This window comes from Nothobranchius furzeri, chromosome 16, assembly GCF_043380555.1.
Source record: "Nothobranchius furzeri strain GRZ-AD chromosome 16, NfurGRZ-RIMD1, whole genome shotgun sequence".
In the NCBI taxonomy this organism is placed as follows: Eukaryota; Metazoa; Chordata; class Actinopteri; order Cyprinodontiformes; family Nothobranchiidae; genus Nothobranchius; species Nothobranchius furzeri.
Window position 1 is genome coordinate 33,570,584 of NC_091756.1, and position 22,005 is coordinate 33,592,588.

The 22,005-nt window shown below is 39.6% G+C and overlaps 1 protein-coding gene across 5 annotated transcripts; it reads right to left on the reverse strand.

The window, feature by feature from the left end:
- Positions 1 to 1,986: 1,986 nt before the first annotated feature.
- si:dkey-15h8.17 (uncharacterized) lies at positions 1,987 to 12,222 on the reverse strand. 5 transcript variants are annotated; one of them, XM_070545410.1, is made up of 12 exons: positions 12,123 to 12,222; positions 10,395 to 10,467; positions 9,597 to 9,624; positions 6,853 to 6,904; positions 6,040 to 6,214; positions 5,119 to 5,461; positions 4,671 to 4,868; positions 3,801 to 3,892; positions 3,285 to 3,658; positions 3,083 to 3,149; positions 2,794 to 2,959; positions 1,987 to 2,377 (listed from the first exon to the last, which is right to left on the reverse strand). In XM_070545410.1, the coding sequence occupies exons 4-12, from the start codon at positions 6,895 to 6,897 to the stop codon at positions 2,263 to 2,265; spliced, it is 1,575 nt and encodes a 524-aa protein (XP_070401511.1). In that variant the 5' UTR covers positions 6,898 to 6,904; positions 9,597 to 9,624; positions 10,395 to 10,467; positions 12,123 to 12,222; the 3' UTR covers positions 1,987 to 2,262. The 5 variants fall into 5 exon arrangements, with proteins under 5 accessions (XP_070401511.1, XP_070401513.1, XP_070401512.1 ...); XM_070545412.1 differs by lacking the exon at positions 6,853 to 6,904 and having other exon boundaries at positions 12,123 to 12,221; XM_070545411.1 differs by lacking the exon at positions 12,123 to 12,222 and having other exon boundaries at positions 10,395 to 11,350.
- Positions 12,223 to 22,005: the final 9,783 nt, after the last annotated feature.

Consider the following 22,005-nt stretch of genomic DNA (forward strand, 5'->3'; position numbering starts at 1 on the left):
TCAGCCTTTCTCTTTGTTTTTCTCCTGGAGATGCTGATTCAAAGGAACTTTACTCAAACTGATTTGTTTACTAGAGTATTTTTAACTTCAGGATATAAAAAAAAATTAATAAATACAAAAATGACCAACGTGCAACTATTGTTTTATGATTTATTAGCAGTGGCGTGTCCAGATCTGTTGAAATGGGGGGGGGGGGGGGGGCGGGGGGGGCGGACCACCATTGGCTATACATTTTTTTTGTTTACCCCAAGTCTTTTGTGGATAATGTAAAGTCTATTTAAAGGGAATTCAGTGGAGTGGCACCAGGGGTGGCCAATCCGAGGGAGGCGTGAACATGAACATTGGAACCGATTGGAACATGTCTTGGCGGCTCCTGATGACGTATCTCCTAGGCAACCGGGGCAGGGCCAAGACATCAAGGCAAGGTTCCTTGGCATTGAGAAACACCCCAAGTCTCTGAGTGATGCCATATTAGACACCATGTTTCCTTCTACAAGAGCCCATGAGGACTAAAATCATTACTGATTTGTAACAAGTGGTTACAAAACTTTCACCTTTCATAAAAACTGTTTTATACATTTAGCTCTTCACCCGTTGCCAGTGAGGTTGTACAGTACATTTCCAGGACCTTGTGCTCATCAGAGCGACAGGCCTGTAATGGTCCACACTTGTGTTTGTAACTTAACGTGTGACAGTGGTCACATGTAACAGGCAAAATAAATGTCTCACATGAAGGTGTCTGGCCAAAACCTTTAAAGATCACAACATAACCCCCCCACCCCAACCCCCAAAAAACGACTTTACCAAAATGCTATTATTCAGGGCAAATCTAAACATGGCTGAATTAAAAAGAGATGTTATCAGTTTTGACATGACATGCTACATTCACATTCCTCTTAAGGAAACATTTGAATCTTCCCTAGTAAATAACCAGGTCCATCACTAACTGGCTGACACGTTAGAAATGATGGGGTCACTATAGACTGTGGAAGACTTCTCCTTACCTGCTGTAACTCTGTTTTAGTAGAGGAAGTGTTGGGCTGTCTGTGTGTGGTGATCTCTCTTAGTTTTCCTGATGACTGATACAAACGCAGACAAGCCCAGGGTGGAGAGCAGAGGAGGCTAGGGCTGCAGAGATGCATGGGGAGGAGTTGAGATGTCACGATGGAGCTCCTGCCGGGTGTCTGCACCCAATCTCACAGGCCTCTGATTAAAGAATGATTTATAGAGGCCAGTCAGAGGGACCTGCTCAGCAATCCGTCTAGTGAATGAGATTTTTCCTCAGGAAGAGGGCGGGTAAATCAAACCTCGAGGCAAGAAGCCTGCAAAGCTCAGCGATCGGCCTCTGTGATTAAATGTTATAATCTGTTCTCTTTGCTGAGGCCACAGCTTGGCTCCGCTGTGTCACCATCAAAAATACTAAAATCAGTTTACTCTGAGTGGTGTTTGCTAGAAATACATCTTCATACCAGCTTATAACACAAAAGAGCAAGCTTTTCGGCCTCTAGAAATGAGACGTACACTCTTAAAATTTTCACCGTGAATTCACAATAATTTACTGGATAAATTTTGCCGTACTTTTGCCGTGCTTTCACAGTAAAATACTGTTACATGCACTCACAGCAATTTACTGTAATTTTGTTGCTGTGATATTATAATGTACTGCTGTAAAATCACAATTGTACACTGCAACTTTACAGCTTTAATGACAAAGCATTTACTGTTCTATTACAGTACATTCCTGGGGAATTACAATCTTTTGCTGTTCATTACAACAAGGCCCTGTACTTTTACAGTATGTACTATTTACAAGTTCACAATGATTTACTGTGAATTTACAATGTATGAAAATTTAAAAAAAATCCAGTAATGTACTGTAATAAGTAATCCAGTAATAAGTAATCCTGAGGTTCCATTAGCTTTAAATGTACTACCGTTGCACAAATACAACCCCGTCGCCAAAGTAAAGTCAGTGTTAATCCAATGGCATATTTATAGAAATTTTATTCAACATATTTTATACAGCCAAGAATTCAAGATTAATCTTTCAAGTTGTAAAATTAAAATGAGGAAAAACACTGAGAAAAGGGAATGAGGCCCTCACAACAACACGAGAGGAAAGGAGACAGTGAAGAAGGGAATGGGGTCAGGCGCTCCTTAGTCTTTAACATTATGGGCAATAGAACAGGAAAACATTTAACGTAAACTTATCTAAAAAAAAACGAACACTGAAGAACTGAGCCTGAGTACTGCTGCAAAAATCTATGATGTCCACTCAAAATCAATGAGCTTCCTAAAAAAAGTGCTCACACGAGGGTTGATTGCTGTTCGCTTCTTGGTCTTTGACCCTCTCTCAGGGTTGATCCCCAGGAAGCACCTGTTAAAAAAGCAAAGATAGTTTCAGTTGATATGAGATTAATGACTCTGGTTCACCCTCCAAAACATTAATTGGTGAAAAATGCATCTTTTTATGTTGAGTGCCACCCGCCAAATAACACACAAAAAAAGGAAGAAGAGTGTTGTTGCACAGTTTTCAAAGGAGTCAAAAACCTCCAGCAAAACCATAAATACAGCAAAATAAACATACAATCCAACATGGCGTCCTCCAGAGAGTCGGACCCTCGCGTGTGTATTTTATACCTGATTTTTATGGTTATTTGTCACAAAGTTGCTGGTATTTTTCAATGAATGGGCTTCATTTGATTCATTTTGCAAAACATTTCAACGTATATTTCCAGAAATTAATGACAAATACTACACACTGTCACTTTAAATGTGATCTTTATAAAATACCTTTGAATGAACTCCAGTGTTAACGATCCAGTGGCAGGATACTCGATGTTGAAGACGTAATAGCAGCTCAACAATGCAGCTACACCATGTAAAAAGAACGGGTGTGGGCCCATCATGACCTGTCCCTCGATGGATATCAGCCATCCAGAGGGCTTCATCATGTCACCTGAAATGAAAAGACTGATATGAGCATTTTTTTCTACTTCAGCTACAAAATTCATCTAGATTTCAAGAATGAAACAAGTTATATCAAGACAGAAATGTCAATATTGGATCAAAGTAATATTACCTTGAATGATCAAGCAGGGGCTGGTGGGAAGTTCTGCAGAACTTATGTCCACGGCAGTGGCACATGGCTGTAACATAATCACACAGCAGCATAGATTTAGGATAGAGTATAAATATTCCTCATTGGTCAAAGTTAATAAATCGTACAGTTGATAATGTAATCATTCAATTTGCATTTAAAATTTTTTAATACAAAATCTTACATCAACTTCAAGCACCAAACATTCTTTTGGCTCTTTGAAGTACAACATTAGGACCAGCAGGATGGAGGCAGCCTTATCAGAGTCTTGAGCGTAGTTGACAATAACTTCATTGATGTTGGGATGGTCCAGTGTTGAACAGTAATCCAGGATGGTCTGTCCTCGTTGACTTATTGCCGCCTGTAGTTTCTGAAGGACGTTGATGTCCGTCAAAAGAGCAAAATGTGAGAATAGGCTTTTCTGAGAGAAGAGAAAGGGCCACTCCTCTTTGATGTCAGACATTGCTGCAGCAGGCATTTTGTTAAGGTATTGCCGGAGGATGACATATGTCTTTTCCATCATTGGTTCTGCTCTCTCCGCCCCTTTCATTCCTTCCTCTGTGTATACAGACAATAAAAATGCATTGTTAGTACCAAAGTAACAATTTGGTCTTGTTAGCTGCCGAACACACAGTTTTTAGATCTTGACCAATGAAAAAACTCCAAACAAAATAACCCAAAACAACAGTAGAAAGCCTGCCTGAGTAGATGTTCAGTAGATCCCTCTTCATCTTCATCAACGATGCCTCGGTCTCCCCCTCTGGGAAATCCACTGGGCCCCACCTGACACACCTAAGAAGGGGAATCACAGGGTAACACTACTATTAGGGACAGTTATAGCCCAGAAGTTGGAGCAATGACTAAAGGGTCCGTTTGACTCCCAGTTGTGACTGCATTAACAGACTTATGTCACAGAAGTTATGTTACAGTGTAGAAGTGTTGTAAACACTGATGTTGTTTATCCAAATAAAGCTGCAGTCCACAGTGTTTGTGTATATATTAAAGATACCTAAATCTTTCAAAAGATATTTCTCTTCAAAATTATGATAGTTTTTTTCTACCCCACAACATTCGTTATTCTTCCTAGTTCCTCCTTCCTGCTATTTGAACATTCCTACTGACCGCCAAATTTTTTTGCCAACAGAATTGGAGCTTCCACCTTGTAGGCACAGGTGGCCTAAGTCACGCTCTTCTAAAAATGAGTCAAAGGAACCACTTAGCTGTGATTGGCTAAAGACAAACCATTGTAGCAAGTAGACGGACATTCGAGGGGTCCTCCAATCCGCTCAATGTTTCCTACCAGATGGCCCCCCCTCCTTCCCAACGCTGTTTGCAGCAGAGGTTCCAGATCAAAACGTGGAAACTCGACACGGGGTGGGGCAACACATACATTTAGCTGCTGCTGGGTTAGCGGTCTTTACAACACTTTTAAAATTGGCTCATGCTTGCTGGAAAAAGGTCTAAGTTAATGTCAATAAAATTTGTTTTGTTCCGTTTCTGGCTTATTCATGGTCATATACAATGCTTTTGATAAAATGTTAACAGATATTACATGTATATTGCCACATACCCGTACTGGTCAACAGGACCTCTCTCTTGTCTGATCTCTCCTGCGATTCCTGTGAAGCGTTTTCTGCGGTGTCGAAGAAGAGTTTTGGTTCTGTTGTGGTACTCCACTCTTGTTTTCACTTGCTGTAGTAGAGAATAGCAGCCATCTCCTGTAGTATCACCATACTTTCCAATGTCAGCAAATGACTTTGGATGTCTCCTAAAAATGTGTGGGATTAATAGACAATTAGAAAGTAAGTAGTCAAGTAGAAAATATTGCACTATTGTTACACAACAGACATTTACAACTCATGTACTTGAAGAACCAAGTTTAACCTTCGTGTATCCTGCCATGCGCTTTAGCACACTTGATATTTCAAGTATGAAAAAAAAAAACAATGTATTCCTTCCAATTTACATTTAAAATTTTCAGAAGGTGCTAATTCTTTCCCTGATCATCCCATCCTTACCTGACAATGTTTCTCACAACGTTGTAGCACATGGCTCTGGATGGGTTTTGGTCGTGCTTCATCATTTGGTCCACAAGCGCAACCACGAAGGCCCTTCTTTCGTCTGGTAATGGTCTTTGTTGTTTTTCCACTCTACGTCGAACAGCTGATGACATCTGGTCCAAGTTGAGATGAAAGTCAACATGCCATGGTACCCCTGGCTGTGAGGCGTGTGGCGTGCTTGGAGGGCTGGACAACAGGTGATTTGGAGACTGGAGTGTTGTGTTTGGGGAACTTGGAGTTTGGGAATTTAGAGCATTTGGATCAGGAGCAGAGACCAACTCCATATTAAGAGTAACAAGTCCTAGAGGGCACAAAGAAAAATTATTTAAAGTGGAACTGAATATGGTGAAAGAAAAACTTAACCCAGCCCCCAGATACAGTTTGATAAATGGTAAAATGTAGGTTGTCCCAGGAGGCACAGAGGGGCGCGTGTTCGCTCTTGGCTGGTAATGCCCTGCCTCGAGTCGCAATCCGCTCTCGGCTGGCGGGAGACGCGCCTCTGTATGACGTCATTCGGCGTTTGTTGGGGTCGTCAGCTGCTCGCCGAATGAAAACGGAGCGTGAACATTCAAGCGGTCGAGACGGAAGTACCGCACAACAAAAAAGCCTAGATGTGAACGCAGCATAACGCCATTCTATTGGCCAAGTGTGTCCCACAGATGGCTTTATCCCCAAACCCACAAAACGTTGCTGTGAAACCAGGCCTGTGATGTGTAATGGTACAAATATCATGCAATTGCACCAAAATGCAGTAGCCAATGTTCAAGCCAAAGGGAGAAGCAATTACATTTTTTTAATACAATGTGTATTGTGTACAGCTTGTGTCAAAGTTCAAAAGCCCTAGTTTAGTGACATCAAAGAGTGGAAAGAGGAAATTACCATCCTTGATTCCCTTCATCAACTTCCGACTTTGGATGGGTTTGAGGTATTTCTCCAGATCCTTTTCCTCCAACAAGGTGAGATCTTCAATAGAGTCCACTCCGAGACCATCCAGCATGGTGGTCAGAAGGCCACCAGGGAGACCAGGCAAGTATGACCACACTGCTTCCTTAACCTAGTTTCGTTAAGTATTCAGTTGTGTAATTTAGCATTTTTACCATCCCTAAACTGTATTCATGTTTTCTACTATAGCCTGTTCAATAAAAAAAATTAATAGGTGGGTTTCACATTCTGTAATTCTAATGCAGTTGGAGGGCAGGTCCCAATACAATCTTTGGGGGAAAACTGTTTTTGTAAGAAATTTCAGAAAAGAAACTGTCCTGTTTTTATTGATAAATATTTTAAAAAGTGACTGGATTCACAAAAGCGTCACATTATTTCATTGGCCGAAAGACCTTTCTACAGGTCAATATCACACCCATTTTTTACTATTGTCTCCACTTTTGGACATCTTGATTGGAAAAGTAATTAAATGTATTTTATGTGTTGACGGAATAGACATTGAACTTTGTGACAGTTTTTGTTTTATTGACCAGGAAATTACTTAGGAATTAGCAAAAAACTAAAACTAGAAATAGGCATTTTGACTGTTATGATGGTTACTTGCAAATTATTTTTAGTTACCCTGCATACAGGATATAGAATATAAAGAGAATTTCACGTGAAACCGACCTATTAAAGATTCAAATGTATTCAAGGCTACCCAAAAAAAAAAATATCAGCTATGACAACATAGCCTGCTCTACTACTCACATCTCTCCTCACATATCCTGTATCCTCATTTTCACCCTTACTCATACTGCTTCTGGAAAAGAATGGTGGAGAGCAATAAGGGACTGATCATACACGTTGTATGCTGAAAGGGGATAGTAGTCGAGGAGATCTTCATGCTTAATGCACACATATTTGTCTTGGATCACTCCTTGGTCACAGTACACGCCTGTGTCACATAACTTTACAAAAGTATGTTTCTCGGAGACAAAAATGACAAGATTATGTTCAACAATAATGAGCATAATCTTCCCCATGAAAAGCCCATCATCAGTGTTCTGTAATAATACATACATCCCCCTTCTGTAATCTGTGCCTTTGACTGTAACACAGTTACAAGCTACTGCCGACTGTAACTGGAATGGACAACTGGCAACAGATGCCCTGATCCTGTCATTGTAATCTTCAACATGGAAACAAGTCCCCTTTTCTGCTTGTACAAGTGGAGGGAACAAGTTTCCCACACTTAAGTAAGCTTGTAGAAGTTGGTGCCTCTCTGCTAGAGTTTTGCACAAATTCCTGAAATTGTGAAATTTTCTGGCACACTGTTTAAAAAATGTGTGCTTGCTCTCAAACCGCAGTGTCCATAGTCGTATAAGTGGGCCAAAGTGAATGATGAGAGATGGATAGTGACACAGATAATGGTGCTTTGGTCTGAGGGGAGCAATGGGGAAAAGCCTCGTCCTGGTGACTATGTACTCCTCTATGAGGACTTTAAGATACGCAACCTGGCCCTCTGTAATCACCGGTGCACAGATGAGCCCAACAATCTCCCTGAGCTGCAAAATTATTAGCCACACCTCATTTTCGCAGGGATCTTTAATCCTGTCACCCACCATGAGTGGGAGAAGTCTAAGGAAACACCAGTTCTGAACTGCGTGTCCACTTAGCTTGTTGCTGCTGGGAGAGAGGTCTGCTGGCTTGTCCTTACCATCATTACCTTCATATCTGAACTGGTTCTTGCACCTGTTTAACTGCAGGTATGTGAAATGATTCTCCTCAACTAAATGGCGAATATATAAGGGCAGGTCATAAGCAATGACTCCCTCAAATAAGTCATGGCCTAGACATGGTGGTAGGCCAGGCTGGCAAACATGGAAATGTGAAAGCTGATTGAAAGGAGAGTCAAACTTGATGCCACATACAGAGTCAGTGGCAGTAGTTTTCTGTTCTTGCAAGTTACATGCATATGATTGAGCTGTTCTTTTTGTACCACACAATATAGGGTTAGCCAGGAATACCTCTCTACACACCTCACAGTAGCGACAAAACCATATAGACCGACTGAAGTTCTCCAAGAATCCCCCAATAGAATGGGATCCCAGGTTGTCTCCTGCAATGGCAACTAAAGAGCCCTTTAGTACATTGCCATCAGATGTGAGGATACCTCTCTGCTCCAGAATTTTGAGGTCCTCAATCAGGGGGGCAAAAACTTTGTTTACCCCAAAATACTTAAAGTCTTGTTCCCTACATAAGAGAACAAGTTGCATCTGATCAATTGAAGATCTGTTGTAAGGCAAGATGTCAGTCAGAGTCAGGTAAACAGCTAAAACCTTGTGCTTTTTTTTCCCTGAGCCTAGGGGGTTGACAACCTCGAAAGCATCTTGGTACAGTATTAAACCAAGTGAAGAAGGGTCAGCTTTCAACACTGGATTTCTTTGAAAGCCTTCTCCATCCTTCACATCCTGATAGACAGCATCAGCAGATGGCTGTGAACGTGTCATGGTGTACTGTTCACGCAGAGACTCATTTTTGAAAAGTGTCACCAAGGTCTCGTGCATGGGAATATACTGAGCAAAACACTCCTTGTCATCATCATCATTGCCCAAGAGCAAAGGCACAGGATGAACATAGTTAAAAGATTCTTTAAAAGCAGCCTTCCTCTTTGCATCGGTATTGAGCCTTTCCCTGTTATAGAGTGAGAGTAAATCCTCTCTGTTCATTTCCTCAATGATGCTGCTTATAGTGGCCTGAGGGATTCCGAGTTCCTTTAGTTTCTCATTTAGAATGTTTAGGGAATTTGACAGGCCAAGTTCATGAGCACTTTGAAACCCATCAATGATGGTCTGAATAGTGGTTGCTGGCAAGAGTAGCTTAGATTGCATTTTTAGGTAGAAAAGTGTAAGGTTCTGGAAAAAGAGGTTTTCATCTACAACTAATGGCATTTGTGGTTCATTATGTTCCTCAGCAGGTTCTGAATATGACTGACTGGTTCCTGGCAATGGCTCTGTGGCTATAGACCTGTCTAAAACAACATCATTTAAAACTGAATCCTCAACACTCCTATGTTTTCTACAAATATGTGAAGCAAAACTGGACACGTTTGTGAATGTGCAATCACAATCCCTAAATGGACATCTTGTTTCTAATCCTCCACTTATGTGCTTCTTCAAATGCCCAATAAGAGAGGCCAAAGTGCTGCACTTAAATGCACATACCTCAACTAGACATTTTAAGGGTGCATTAGTTGGTAGGGCTGACGTGTCAGGCAGTGTACTCCCCGCAGTCTGCGGGTTAGACCTATGCTGCCTATACATATGAATTTGCAGTCCCGTGTGTTTTCTGCACCTCCATGAGCAATCAGGCACACCACACTGGTATTGATAGTTGGGGACATTGCTATGCAGTTTGGTGTGCTGAACATAGCTATGGACATTCCTAAAGACATGCTCACACCCAACCAATTTGCAGTTGAACATTGTGAAGCATGTCAACTAGTCACTTACAGTGTGGTCAGCCTCGCTCTCTGGTGATCTAGAAAGAAAATAAAGAAGAAATTACACAAAGGCAACCAACAATACAATTTTAAGTTTGCATGCACATTGTGATCATTGTAAGTAAGCCTATGTTTAAAACAGTGTACATATAATTATAAAATGTGCAGTAGAGGCAGACAGGTATACCAGGCCAATATATTAACCTTTTTTGGTATTGGCCATTGCCCGGATTTTTATATAGGCAATATTAAAATAGATAAAGGCACCTGTGTGGCCTGCTATCTTTTAAAATGTGTTACAAAATGTATTAGCATTACAATTAACAGGCATATATTGACTATAGTGAGTAGAGGGGCCACGTTTACAGATTTTTATTTTGTTTTTAACAGTTATTTCCCTATGAGAAGTAATATATTCTGTGCGAGGCAAAAGTTCAAAACCTCAAGCCAATAACTTAGCCAAATCAGACTATTAGATTTTTTTCAAAAAGAAATGAGTCTTTACATTCAATGCTGTGGAGGAACAACCAAATCAAGTACTCTTAAAATAAGCGCAAGAGTTTTATTTCATTTTTATGTTTAATTCTCTGCCCAGGTTGTTGTGACTGAATACGTAAAATGATTTTTAAAAATTAATTACATAGAATAGGCATTAATTCGTCAGACAATTGTATTTATTTATGTGTGTGTTTTCAGTAGCACTTTGAGATTTTTCTATCAATGTAAACAGTAATTTTTACAATTATTATTCATCATCAAAATGAAATAAAACACAAACAGCAATGCTCATGATTAAAACAGTAACTACCTTAGTCGCACCAGCAACAGGAACTACAAATTTGTGTGACACAGGTACAGAAGTATCAAGATGTCAGTCCAACCTAGAATACAGGCATACTCAAGTCAACACAGGGAAGCAAGGTGAAGAACACAAATTTTAGGTCAGAATGTTGTAGATAACAGTGATAAGTAGATAACCGATACTAAAAAAAACATTGCTAACAAAAAGAAACGCAGTGTTATGAGCGCCAACTAATCAGAGTGCCTTTCACTCTGTAGTTACTTTATCACACATATCTTGAATGGACTGCAGAGCAAGAGGAAACCATAGCCAAGGATTAGATAAGTATTCCTTCATTGTCCCACAGTTAGGAAATTTGTGTATGAAAGTATGAGCAGTTGAGTAGCAGAAGCAGTTAAAGAACAATAAAACAAGTATTTAAGAAAAGAAAGCACTCGGGTATATCTGGGAGTAGTATCTAAATAGGTTGAGAATTCCAGATGAATGTGGCGGCAACAGTGAAAATGTGGATGATAAATAGTGGAAATAGCAGCAGTGATCTCGAAGTCGGTAGTTACAAACACAAATACACCAATCTGTGTAAAATAACAGAGGGATTATTCAGTTATGATTAAACGAGGTGAGTCAGTAATAATCAAAGTGAGTCTGATGTGCATAATATATTAGTCATTCATTGTGCAGATATGACAGCTGGATTATTAATTATAGTGTGCAAAAATGACAGTACATTGGTTATACTTGCAATCAAATCAAATAAGATAATGAGTACAGTCAAAGTTCACACCCTGACAGAGATTTCTAAGGATGAGTGAGTACAGCATTATCTGTATCTGTTAACCATATTAATTATCTGTATCTTATACATATCTTATACATGTGCAAAATGAATGCACAGCAATTAATTATTTTTCTGCAATGAGATTCAACAGCGTTGGCTCCGTCAAAGCTTGATACTTTTCAAGCTTCAACATTCAGCTGCGTCGCTTTACAAGCAGCAACCAATCAGAGCGCCTGTTGTTGTCATATCACTACTACGAGCCAGATTCCATGAAAAAAAAAACAAGCATTTAAGAATTTCAGCCATAGAGCATAAACTTATCGTCGTATTCAATCACCGCGAACCGTATGGCCCCTCCTGTCATGCCTAAACAGATCGGCATAACTAGGACTTCGTTTGGAAAAAGATTGGTGAAGAACTCTGCGTGTTGGATAAGTTTAGAGAGCCCCTCCCGCGCTCTTTCCCCCCTGCAGCAGGGGGGGTTCCTGAGGCAGCAGCCAACGGTTACGGCAGACGTTACAAGGGCCAAAGTAAAAAAAATATAGGGCTTCAAATACGGGGCTTTATGCGCGCTGTTTGATGTATACGTTATGGCCAGTGTGAACGCAGCATTAATTGGCAATATCTTTGAGCGTTTTTGCATACAAAAGTGGAGCGCAACACGTCAGAAGTGCTCCAAGCTGCACCCGCTCCGCTCTGCGGTAAATCATGGGTCTGACATCGCTTTGCCTCACGGCACATCATGTTTCATTTGTCAACCCCCCATTGTTTCCATCAACAATAGATCGCGCCTCCCCCCCCCCCCCCCTCCCCCTTAAAAAACGTTCCTGAGCTGGTAGACCAACTTCCACATGCAACCTTCGATGCAACATTTTTAAAGACAATATATATGATCTGCGGCATGCAATAAACGTTCAACAAAAAGTAAATATCATTGTAAAAACAAAGTTGCTCACCTTCTTCACCGGCGGAGAAAGGGAAAGAGGGATTTCGCGCCTTCAGTTCAAATTAGTAGTTCGGTTAGAGGAAGTCTCCTCCCCTTCCAGTCTGCCCGTGGATCCGCCGGACGGAAAAAAGCAATAATTTTCTGGAACGTTTAATGCTCCAACATTTGTCCAGAAAAGGCAACTCAAGAGTTGTAGTCCACTACAAAATGTAAAATAACTTTTACCACCTAACAAAAATCAGCTCATCTTTGAACTTTTATGTCTTTAAATTTCATGAACATTATATGTTACATCCGTCATTCATTGTTCTGGCAGTATATAGGCTGCCTGTGTCACGTGACTTCCAAGTCAATATTTTACTGTAATGTTACAGTTTGATGGTGTGAAATCAGTGCACTTTTTACAGTTTTGCTGTGAAAATAAAATTCCTGGTTGTAATATTACAGATGGTTTTACATGGCAAGATTATACTGTAAAATAGGAGTTAAATGCTGTAAAATCCAAGGATATTTTATTTTTACATTAATTCAATGGGTTATTACAGGGAAACTTAATTACAATAAATTACTGTAAAATATTACTTTAAATTAATGTGAAATGCTGGTAATTTCTAACAGTGTGAGGATCACAGTTTTATGCAGAAAAGGTTTGAAAAGAAATATTTCTGTCCCCAAAAATGTAAAAGTAGACTATTTTAATTTTAGATATTGCCTTGATCGACCTTTAAGGAGATCAAACACAAAAAACGAACCATGAATGTAAAAAACCATGTCAGCTGCCTTTTGGAGGTATCTAAATATAGGTCATCTACTCACTGTCCACTCCATCAGCAACGACGCCCATTTGTCAGAGTAAGAGAAACCTGAGGGGGACGTCTGCCTGTCTCAGATCTGATGAGATGCTGAGGACAGAAACAGATGATCAAGATAATTTAACATTACAGATGGATGAGAAATCTCTCTTGAGGATTCAGATCACAGCCCTACAGAAAAAATAATGCTCACATTGGCATTTTGTGGTTAGAAGAAGCGTATGGGAAAAGATTTGTGCCAATAGGATCAAGAAAAAATCACTTTGGAGGTCAAACAAAATATTAAGACATTGAGAGAAAATAAATGTTTCAAAAGAAATATGTACTGTCTGAATCAACTTCTTAAAATGAGTAATAAAGTATGTTTCCTTTTTCTGTTTGCCTCTATGTGTTTTTGTTATCAATTTCCTTTGATTCATTCTTGTTGCTCAGAGCTTTTCTCTCACTACCAGATTTGCACTTACACTACCTGCTTTCTCCTTTGCAATCCCTGAGTTTTTGGTTGCAATTCTGACACAACCCTTTCAGGTGGGTGAGACTTTTGAGATATCCTCTCCCATAGGACAGTGCTTTCTCTTTATTGACAGTTCAGTGACCTGGAAGTGATGTAGCGTCCAAGACTTTTTTTTTCCCCCACCTCGGTCAACAACATGAATTTTGAGCCCCAAACACGTTATTTCTGCTGTCTGTAGTGTCTACTGAGGATCTAAAATGAGTATTGATAACAAATTTGATCTTTTCTTAGGCACTCTTAGTTAAATCTGTAAGTTAAGCCACTTTTTAAGTTGGTTTTAACCAGACGTTTGCTCACTAGCTAGCTGTTAAGCTAGCCTCAGGACAATGCTCTATTGCTGCAGAGAGGCGTGTTAAAGTCTCATCTTAACACATTCATTACTGGCTTCATGTAATTACCTATTATTGCAGTTTATGTTAATAAGTTTGCTACTTTTTCATGAATCTGTGGAACATCAGAGACTTTGCAGCTACTGGAGCTAACCTGTGTACAGCTAACTCGCTACAGAGGAAGCAGCAGAAAGCAGAGCTAACAGGCTGTCAAGGGGCGATGTTTGCTGGTAAATACTCTTTTAGTGGAACAGCAGGATTTTTATGGTATAACTCAAACAGAATCTACATGAGCTATTGTGGGATAACATTTAAAATACATTTACTTACAGATAAATGTATTTTTTATTCCCTGTTATTTGGATGGGCTAAAAAAGTTCATACTTCTGCCTGCTTCTTTTTCAGTCAAATGAATGGTTTATTTGATGTAACTCTGACTGAATAATTATCTAAGTGAGTATGCTTGAAAATAAATTTCTTATCAGTATACATATGACATTTGTAGATTCAGTTAGTAAGTTTTACCTTTGAAACAATGTTTTTCCCTTTAGTCAATATTTTTGTTCTGTCAATTTTTTAATTTTTGTTTGATCGTCAAAGTGTTTTTCTTGATCTTTTTAAGAAGCTAATTCAGATAGTAAGTTTTTCTTTTGAAACAATTTTTTTTTCTCCGAAGTGTTTCCTTGATCCTATTGGCACAAATCTAATCCCATAGCAGGTGCCAGTTTTTTTAGTTTTAGAAAATGTTAGCAGTTTAAAAAAATGGAAGCTGATAGATTAATCAGTAAAACTTGAAATAGAAGCAACTTTTTCAGAAACGTGGGGTAAACTACAGAAGTGAATTCTGTTCAGGGGTGGACTGGCCAATCTGGCATTCTGGCACTATCCCGGTGGGCTGCTTAGCCAAGTGGGCTGCTTGCCCAGCTTGGGCCGACTCTACTCCACAGCTGGTGATCTGCAGAACATTAGCTACATGGTAACCCAAAGCTAACATAGTTTTTCCAGGCGTTTTCTTGCAAGAAAAACGCACGTAGAGCGATGATGTAGGAGTTGTTTTACTGCGTTAGCATGTAACTAATGTCCCGCTGATCTCCGCCAGAGGAGAATGAGCTGATCTGGAAGGCCATGGCTCTCGGTCGCAGCGGTCTGGCCCTGCTTGTAATTTAACAGTCCTAGCCCATATTAGATCTCACATTCGGCCTAGAGACAAGTCCGCAGGTGACAGCACCCCCCACCTCCACCACTCTCCCAATGGGCAGGGCCGACGATTTGTAAAAATGCCAGTGTCGGTACAGGACCTGCTCGGGTGCAGGATTGGCTCGGGGTCCTTCGACTGCCGATGACGCCAAAGTAGTTGATTGGCTGAACATGAAGTTTACAGAAGTTCTGTTATCACGTTATGATTTGATTGGTCAGGACAAATTTGCGGAACTAGTCTTAGCGGTTGTAGTCCTGTAGTCCAAAAATCAATACTTTTTGGAGAAAATATGTTTGAATTTCTAAAGGAAATGTAAAATATAAGCAAATGATAAACGGTGACCCTCAAAAGCTCTTGATGTTGATGAAATGGGGCAAAATAAAATATAAGAACTTAATTGAAAGACACCAAGCAATATTTTGAGTCAAATAATGTATTTAGATAACAACTAAGGAAATATACGGATGAACTCCACATTAATACAAACAGATATGGCTTCACATATAAGAACTGTTCTATTTTTGTCAGTCCAATGTTGGTTTTATGCAGTTTCACATTCTTTACAAAACAAAGATAATATGGTGTTTTATTAACAAATTAGAATTATAAAGAAAACATTATGTGTTAACATACAAGAATTTATTAACATAACTGCTGATGTCTTTCCAAAACGCATGTGTGAAAGCCGAGTAGATTTGCAGTAATGTGACGTCATCTGCAGTCGAAGGACCCCGAGCCGATCCTGCACCCGAGCAGATCCTGTATCGACACCAGCGTTGAATTTTGGTCGCAGTGCACCCCTGATTCTGTTTGTTAGATTCAGTGATTTCCAAACGTTTTATGGTAGAAAATCCGCAGTCTACATTTATTGTGTAAATATAAAAATAACAGTAGTAAAATAGTGAATAAATTATCTGTCCATATCTGATTTTACTCATTATTTACAGTAATTCTAACAATGACTGAAGGCAGGTGAAGCATGATAACGGCGCTGTGCTGCCATCTGCTGGCCATAGTGTGTTTCTACAGCCAGATGGTGTGGCAAGCTAGCCTGGCAAGCCAGACTAAATAAATGTACTTTGCAAAGCAAGAATTTGGTCTAGTTCACTAGGCTAGTGGCAAGCTGCTTCTGAAGCGAAAGCGAAAGCTTTCAGCTTTTGAAGCAGCAACGAGAATTACAGCATTGCGGAATTCACCATAACAGCTGCTTCTTACACCATTATTATTTCATTGCTGTGAAAATACATCGATGCTAAACACCAGTAGGTTTAAAAACATTTTTCTGCAACATTAATGAATAACTGTAAAGTTTGTATGGCCTAGGAAAGTGTTTACTGTTCAGGACAACATGGCGCTTTTTATTGATGTTTTCTCGTGATATTGATGTCTCACACCTCAAGAGAATCCAACCATCCAGTAAGATGTTTAAAGATGTTAACCTCTGTTTTTGTTATTATGGGGTATTTTTTTCACCTATAGGTAAGTCAAAGGAATTTAGAAAATTACACTTCGTATATTTCTATGGAATAAATGAGAAGAATAGCATTTCCTTTAAGCGTTGAACCAAATATTAAAAAGCTGTGTCAGTTGATAATAACAGAATATAAGCTAGAAACTGGGAAAATGGGTGTCTCACAAGAAAAAGTGGGTGTAACCCACCCCTCATGCTGTGTTCTGGATCCCGATCTGCCTGTCGAACTTCTGCTCCCTCATTCCCTCACTCATGAACAAGACCGGAGACATTTAAAGGTGTGGAACATGTGTTTAATCATTTAATCATAACCAGGGGCGCCGTAAAGTGGTGAAAGATTAGGAAGATTCTGAGGGCCCACAACTGTCAGGGGCCCAAAAAAGTTTCAAAGTTGAATAAAAAAAAATAAAGTTTAAAAATCAAAGTACTATACTTTGCAGTTTTTTTCTCATTTAAGAAATTAAACAAACAATCTTTTAGTCTTTATGAAATGTATATTTATTCAGAGGTCCCTACTTTATTTTGACTAATTAATTTGAACACCCCCCCCCCCCCCCCCACCACCACCACCACCACCTAACGGCATAAAATGGTACAGTCCACCTGGCCGAGGGGCGCGTAGCAGGTGAGGCCAGCTCACAGCAGTCAGACAGTAGAGTGTGTCAAGGCTGCAGTAAAAATATGTCTGCAAAAACAAAGTCTGGGTCACAGAAAAGGAAAGAAAGAAAGGAGAAAGAGGACAGGCAGAAGAGAGGGTGTCAGTATGTCTTACAGTTTTTCTCAAAGAAAGGTGGGTTTAGTTAGTGAGTGGTTAAATTCAACCTGTTTGCTAGCTCTGATATCCACAGTGAGAGGAACTATGTTTCATCTAATTATGGTAAATGGGTTGTTGTCCTTGTCCCTACCAGAATCAGCAGCTGATGATATGTCAGCAGGTGTCCCCTCACAACCCAATGAACCTCAAGAAGGTGAGCAATGTAGCATGCTAGCTAGCAGCTCATTTAAGGGGGTCTGTGGGAATCACTTACGGCTCTCTTCTCTATCAGTACTATTACAAAGGAATAGAAAAAGGCTATTTTTGGAGATAAACTCATTGTTTTTCGACATAATGATAATTATAAATATCAATCAGTAAAAATTTATAGATTGTTTTGGATGCTGGGCAGGTTGAAGCATTGTTATTTAGTCTGTTAATGTAACATAAATTACTGTGAGATTATTACTGTGAAGCACCTTTTTGAAGGCACCATACAAAAAAAAAACCCCTCTACATCTACTAAATACCTTGAAATGAAATTTTTCAAATCTGACTGAATTATGGGAGGTTTTACAAGATGTAATTTGTTTATGTAGCTTTTAGAACACAAACCAAAAATCAATAATTTCCAAATAATTCATCAGAGAGCAAAACTGAAACAAAAGCTATTAATCATTGTAAGAAATAAACTTAATATAACATTGAACACAATAAAATATGAAATCTAGTATTGATGATGGAGAACTACAGCTAATATCCTGCAGGAGTCTGTGCTGCATTTTCCCTGTTGTGCATAAATTATAAAGACTGTTGTAACTTGGATAAAGATTTTGACACAAATGATAGCCTATATTGTAACACATATATCAATTTCATTATGTACAGAGCCTGGACTTTCCCAATGTCAGGTTGGGTCAGGACAAAGTATATATGTATTCATGCAAAGTTGTCCAACTTTAAAATTGTATGTAACCCTAACTGACTCCAGTTTGAACTGTGTGCTTATTCATTTTGTGTCTATGATGAAGCCATGGAGACTTAATAAAGAAGTCACCTTGTGAGCAGTTAATCTTTAATTTTTATCAGTCATACAGAAATACTTGATTTTAAGAGCAAAGACAGCTGAAAATGTAGCTATGTAAAGCTTTGACACAACATGGAAATTTAATTAGATATTCAAATTTGAATTTTATCATCAAATAAAATTTTAGAATAAATAAACACATTTTAAGGGAGTAATAGGGAAAAGGAGATTAGCACCTTTCAGCATGTACATTTCCTGCTTTTTCCAGCGGTGATATTGCTGATTCTGTTAAGGAAATTCACTGTTTAATGAGAGACAGCTGGTGAAAATGATATGTAAATAAGTAAGAATGCATGTAGACCTACATAATGAAGCAAAACTGAAACACTAATATAAAGTATATATATTATATTTTTTTCTCCCTTCGAATCTGGGAGGGTGGAACCCCAGCTCCAGCTATGGACGAGCCCCCAGGGGGCCCAACTTGATATTTTTTCATGGGGCCCAAAATCTCTGGCAGCCCCCCTGATCATGACAACCGTTACTTGTTGAAAAGACACATTTCTCTTGTTGTTTTTGTAGAGCGATGATGTCATTTAAAGGGATCAAAAGAAAAAAAAATCAACCTCCTTTCCTCAAAATATTTTCTGGAAAAATTTGAAACTTGTTTTCTGACATAAAGCTACAAATGCAATGTTCATTTAGTTATATAGTTTGTTTTGACCAATAGCCATTAATTAATATTATTACCAAATAAACAACAGATCGCTAAGCACTGTTATTACAGAATTTGTTTTCCTTCTATAGCTTCAAGTCTTTTTATCCTTTATGATGTTCTGCCTTTTCTCTTGGGCCCCTCGTTATTTTCCTCTTCCTCTAAATGACTCTTCCATCCACTTTTTGTGTGCCTCCTCCTGATGGTCTACCTCCAGTGTGTTCCAGGTCTCTGAAGGGCCTCCATATGCGTTTCAGCCTGAGAGATCGGCTCCTTCTCATCCGTTCCCAGATAAAAGAGAGAGGCTTTAAATTTTCACGGGTTCTCTAAGGTGGTAGTTATCCATCTGGTTCACTATGATCGGCCCTTTTGATCTAAATAAAGACACCTTGAAAGATGTCTTGGCCTTCAGCCCAGAAGAGTGAGCTAACAAATCCTTCGTTTGAACAGCTTTAACTCATGGCACTGTGGACTAAAGACCTGACAGAAAAATAGGGCAGAGGGTTCTCAATAATCCATTACACACTTATCACAGTGTCATAGTTTAATACATTTAAGTGTGTACCAGAAGTTACAACAACAAAGTGAATGAAATTAAAAGCTGAAAATTAGCCACAAGAAGCCAAATCTATGTCAAGATCAAGAAAAGGGTAGCTCTTTAAGGGCTTTCTGGTCTGAGCTGCATCATCATTCTTGATTACAAGGTCTGACTCATTTCCAGTTCAGGTTGAATTATTTCTGGGCTGTCCTCCCCTTATCCAGGATCATGTGTGTGTTGTTACTGGGCAGGTGTAGTCATGGAGAGGAAGGAGTCTGGTTTGGGGATCCCAGTGAACAGTGAAGTCAGGATCAGGATGAGAGTCAACTCCTCTAAGTTTTAAGCCATGGTTCTCAAGTGGAACCAGGTACCAGCATTGAGTCTACCTCAATTCACACCAGATGCATCTACAGTGCGTTACGGAAGCAGCACCATTTACTTCCAACCTCTGACGCACTTCAATTCACATCGGAAGAGTGTCAGATGCACAGTGGCTGTGCCATGGTCTGTGTAGTTGGACTCCTTAGATCACAAAATTACAGGAGAATTCCTGATGCATGTTGTAACTCACCATCTATTCCCACAGTTGTTGATATTTCTGTCCATGAAGTCTCCTTTTTGTTGTTTGTAAAAAAGATACGTGATGTTTATAAATAATGTTATGGTTCTTCTCTGCCAGGACAAAAGCCTCCATTCCACCAGATGTGAAAATTCTCCAAAATGTTTGTGATGCTACAGTGGACAGCTTCCTTTTGGACGTGCTCCAGAAGCGAAGAGTTCATTATGTTTCAATTCTATTTTTACACGCTGCGCTTCCAAAACACACCATGCACCGCATTTTCGATCGAGCCAGATAGAAAGTCCAACACGAAAGCAGTGTAAAACATCAGGAAACAGTCCTGTGAAAACCCGTAGCCGAAGTAAACATAACAGAAAATAAACATTTTTTTTTATACATGCATCGTACTTTCTCCCTGCTTGTTATTGAGTGGACATCTGAAATCACGTGTGATGTTGCAATTCTCCTGTGATTTTGTGACTTTGCAGCTTCAGCGGTGTGGAAAGCTTTTGCTCAGGTTTCGCTTCTGAAATGCTCCCAGTTGACAGGGAGCTCACGGATAAACGCTGCTATTTTGTTACATGCCGCTTTCCCGTCCGGTGGAAAGGAGGCTTAACCCTCTGGAGGCAGGCGTTGCAGATTTGCAATTTTGAAACCTGCCTACCTGGTTACTCCACATACGTATTTCATGAGCATTTTTTTTAACTCAGAAGTACCCCTGAAGGACTTAGTTGTTCGTCCTTTTATCAAAACTTATTTTGAGCCTAACTAGCATCAGGGAGATGCGCATGAGCTGACGGCCGATCACCGGACACAGCAGCGTTTGAAGCTGATGACAGCTCGTTAACAAACATCCACAAACAACTAAGATGCATTTTCGACCAATTTATTTACTGACAACGCAAAAAATAATCTGTGTGTCTTCTCGATTTCCAGTAAGTCATGGCGGATGGCTGCTTACATGCTTGCTTAGTATGAGGACTGCTGTAAAAGTCAGTGACTTGATGCAATTTGCTGGGTTCCTTATACAGGAAACGTTTTACTGATTGGCTTAATGAACTGACCTGTATTGGAATAATTACTATGTGAAGTGCCTTGAGACGACTCTTGTTGTGATATGGTGCTTTATAAATAAACTTGAATTGAAAACTTGAATTGAACTGGTCTGTCTTCATTCCAACCCTTACTTTACCCTTAAAGAAAGATCCCAGAAGCAGCTGAAATCAGCACCCTGGTTTTCCAAGTGTCTCTCACTGGGAAAATACCCCAGGGAAGACCCAGAACTTCCTGAAGTGATTATGATTCCTCTCTGGCTTGGGAATAAGTAGGGATCTCACAGAAGGAGCTGGTGATGGTTAGGGTGGGAGGTTAGGTGAGGGTTAGGGTGAGAGAATGATGTCTGGGTTTTCATTAAGGGAGTCTTTTTTTATTTATTAGTAATTAGTTGGTAGAAACAACAGTTTAGAGAGAATTGTTTTAGAGAGAAGAATGGGAGAGAAAATTATTTATTATTTTTAAAATAAGTGAAATTTTAAAGTTTAACCTAAAACTTTTTCTCTTTGCTCCTTTTTCAGGAATTTCGGTTAAGATTTATTCACACGTTGCGGGAAACACCTTGGAGTCACATAACAAATTTCTTGAAAAACTGGAAAAAAAGGTGCAATAATTGTGACCAAACTAGAGGACAGCACTGTGACAGTGGTCTTTTGTCCAATCGTGAGTCGCTTTGAGACAGACATCCAGGCAGCTTTATTAACTACTCCAAGTAAGTTTCCATCAAACATAAAACCTAAATAAACGTCTGTATTATTCTGCGTTTCTGCCATGTGACGTACTGTTTCTGTGTTTTAGAAGAAAGCAAGGAGGTGATTCTAGTGGTGTTGCATCACACTTATGACCCACACTACACTTTGCCTGATAAAAGACTTTTTGGCCCCCCTAATGTCGGTCTTCTTGTGGAGTGTCTGTTTTTTTGG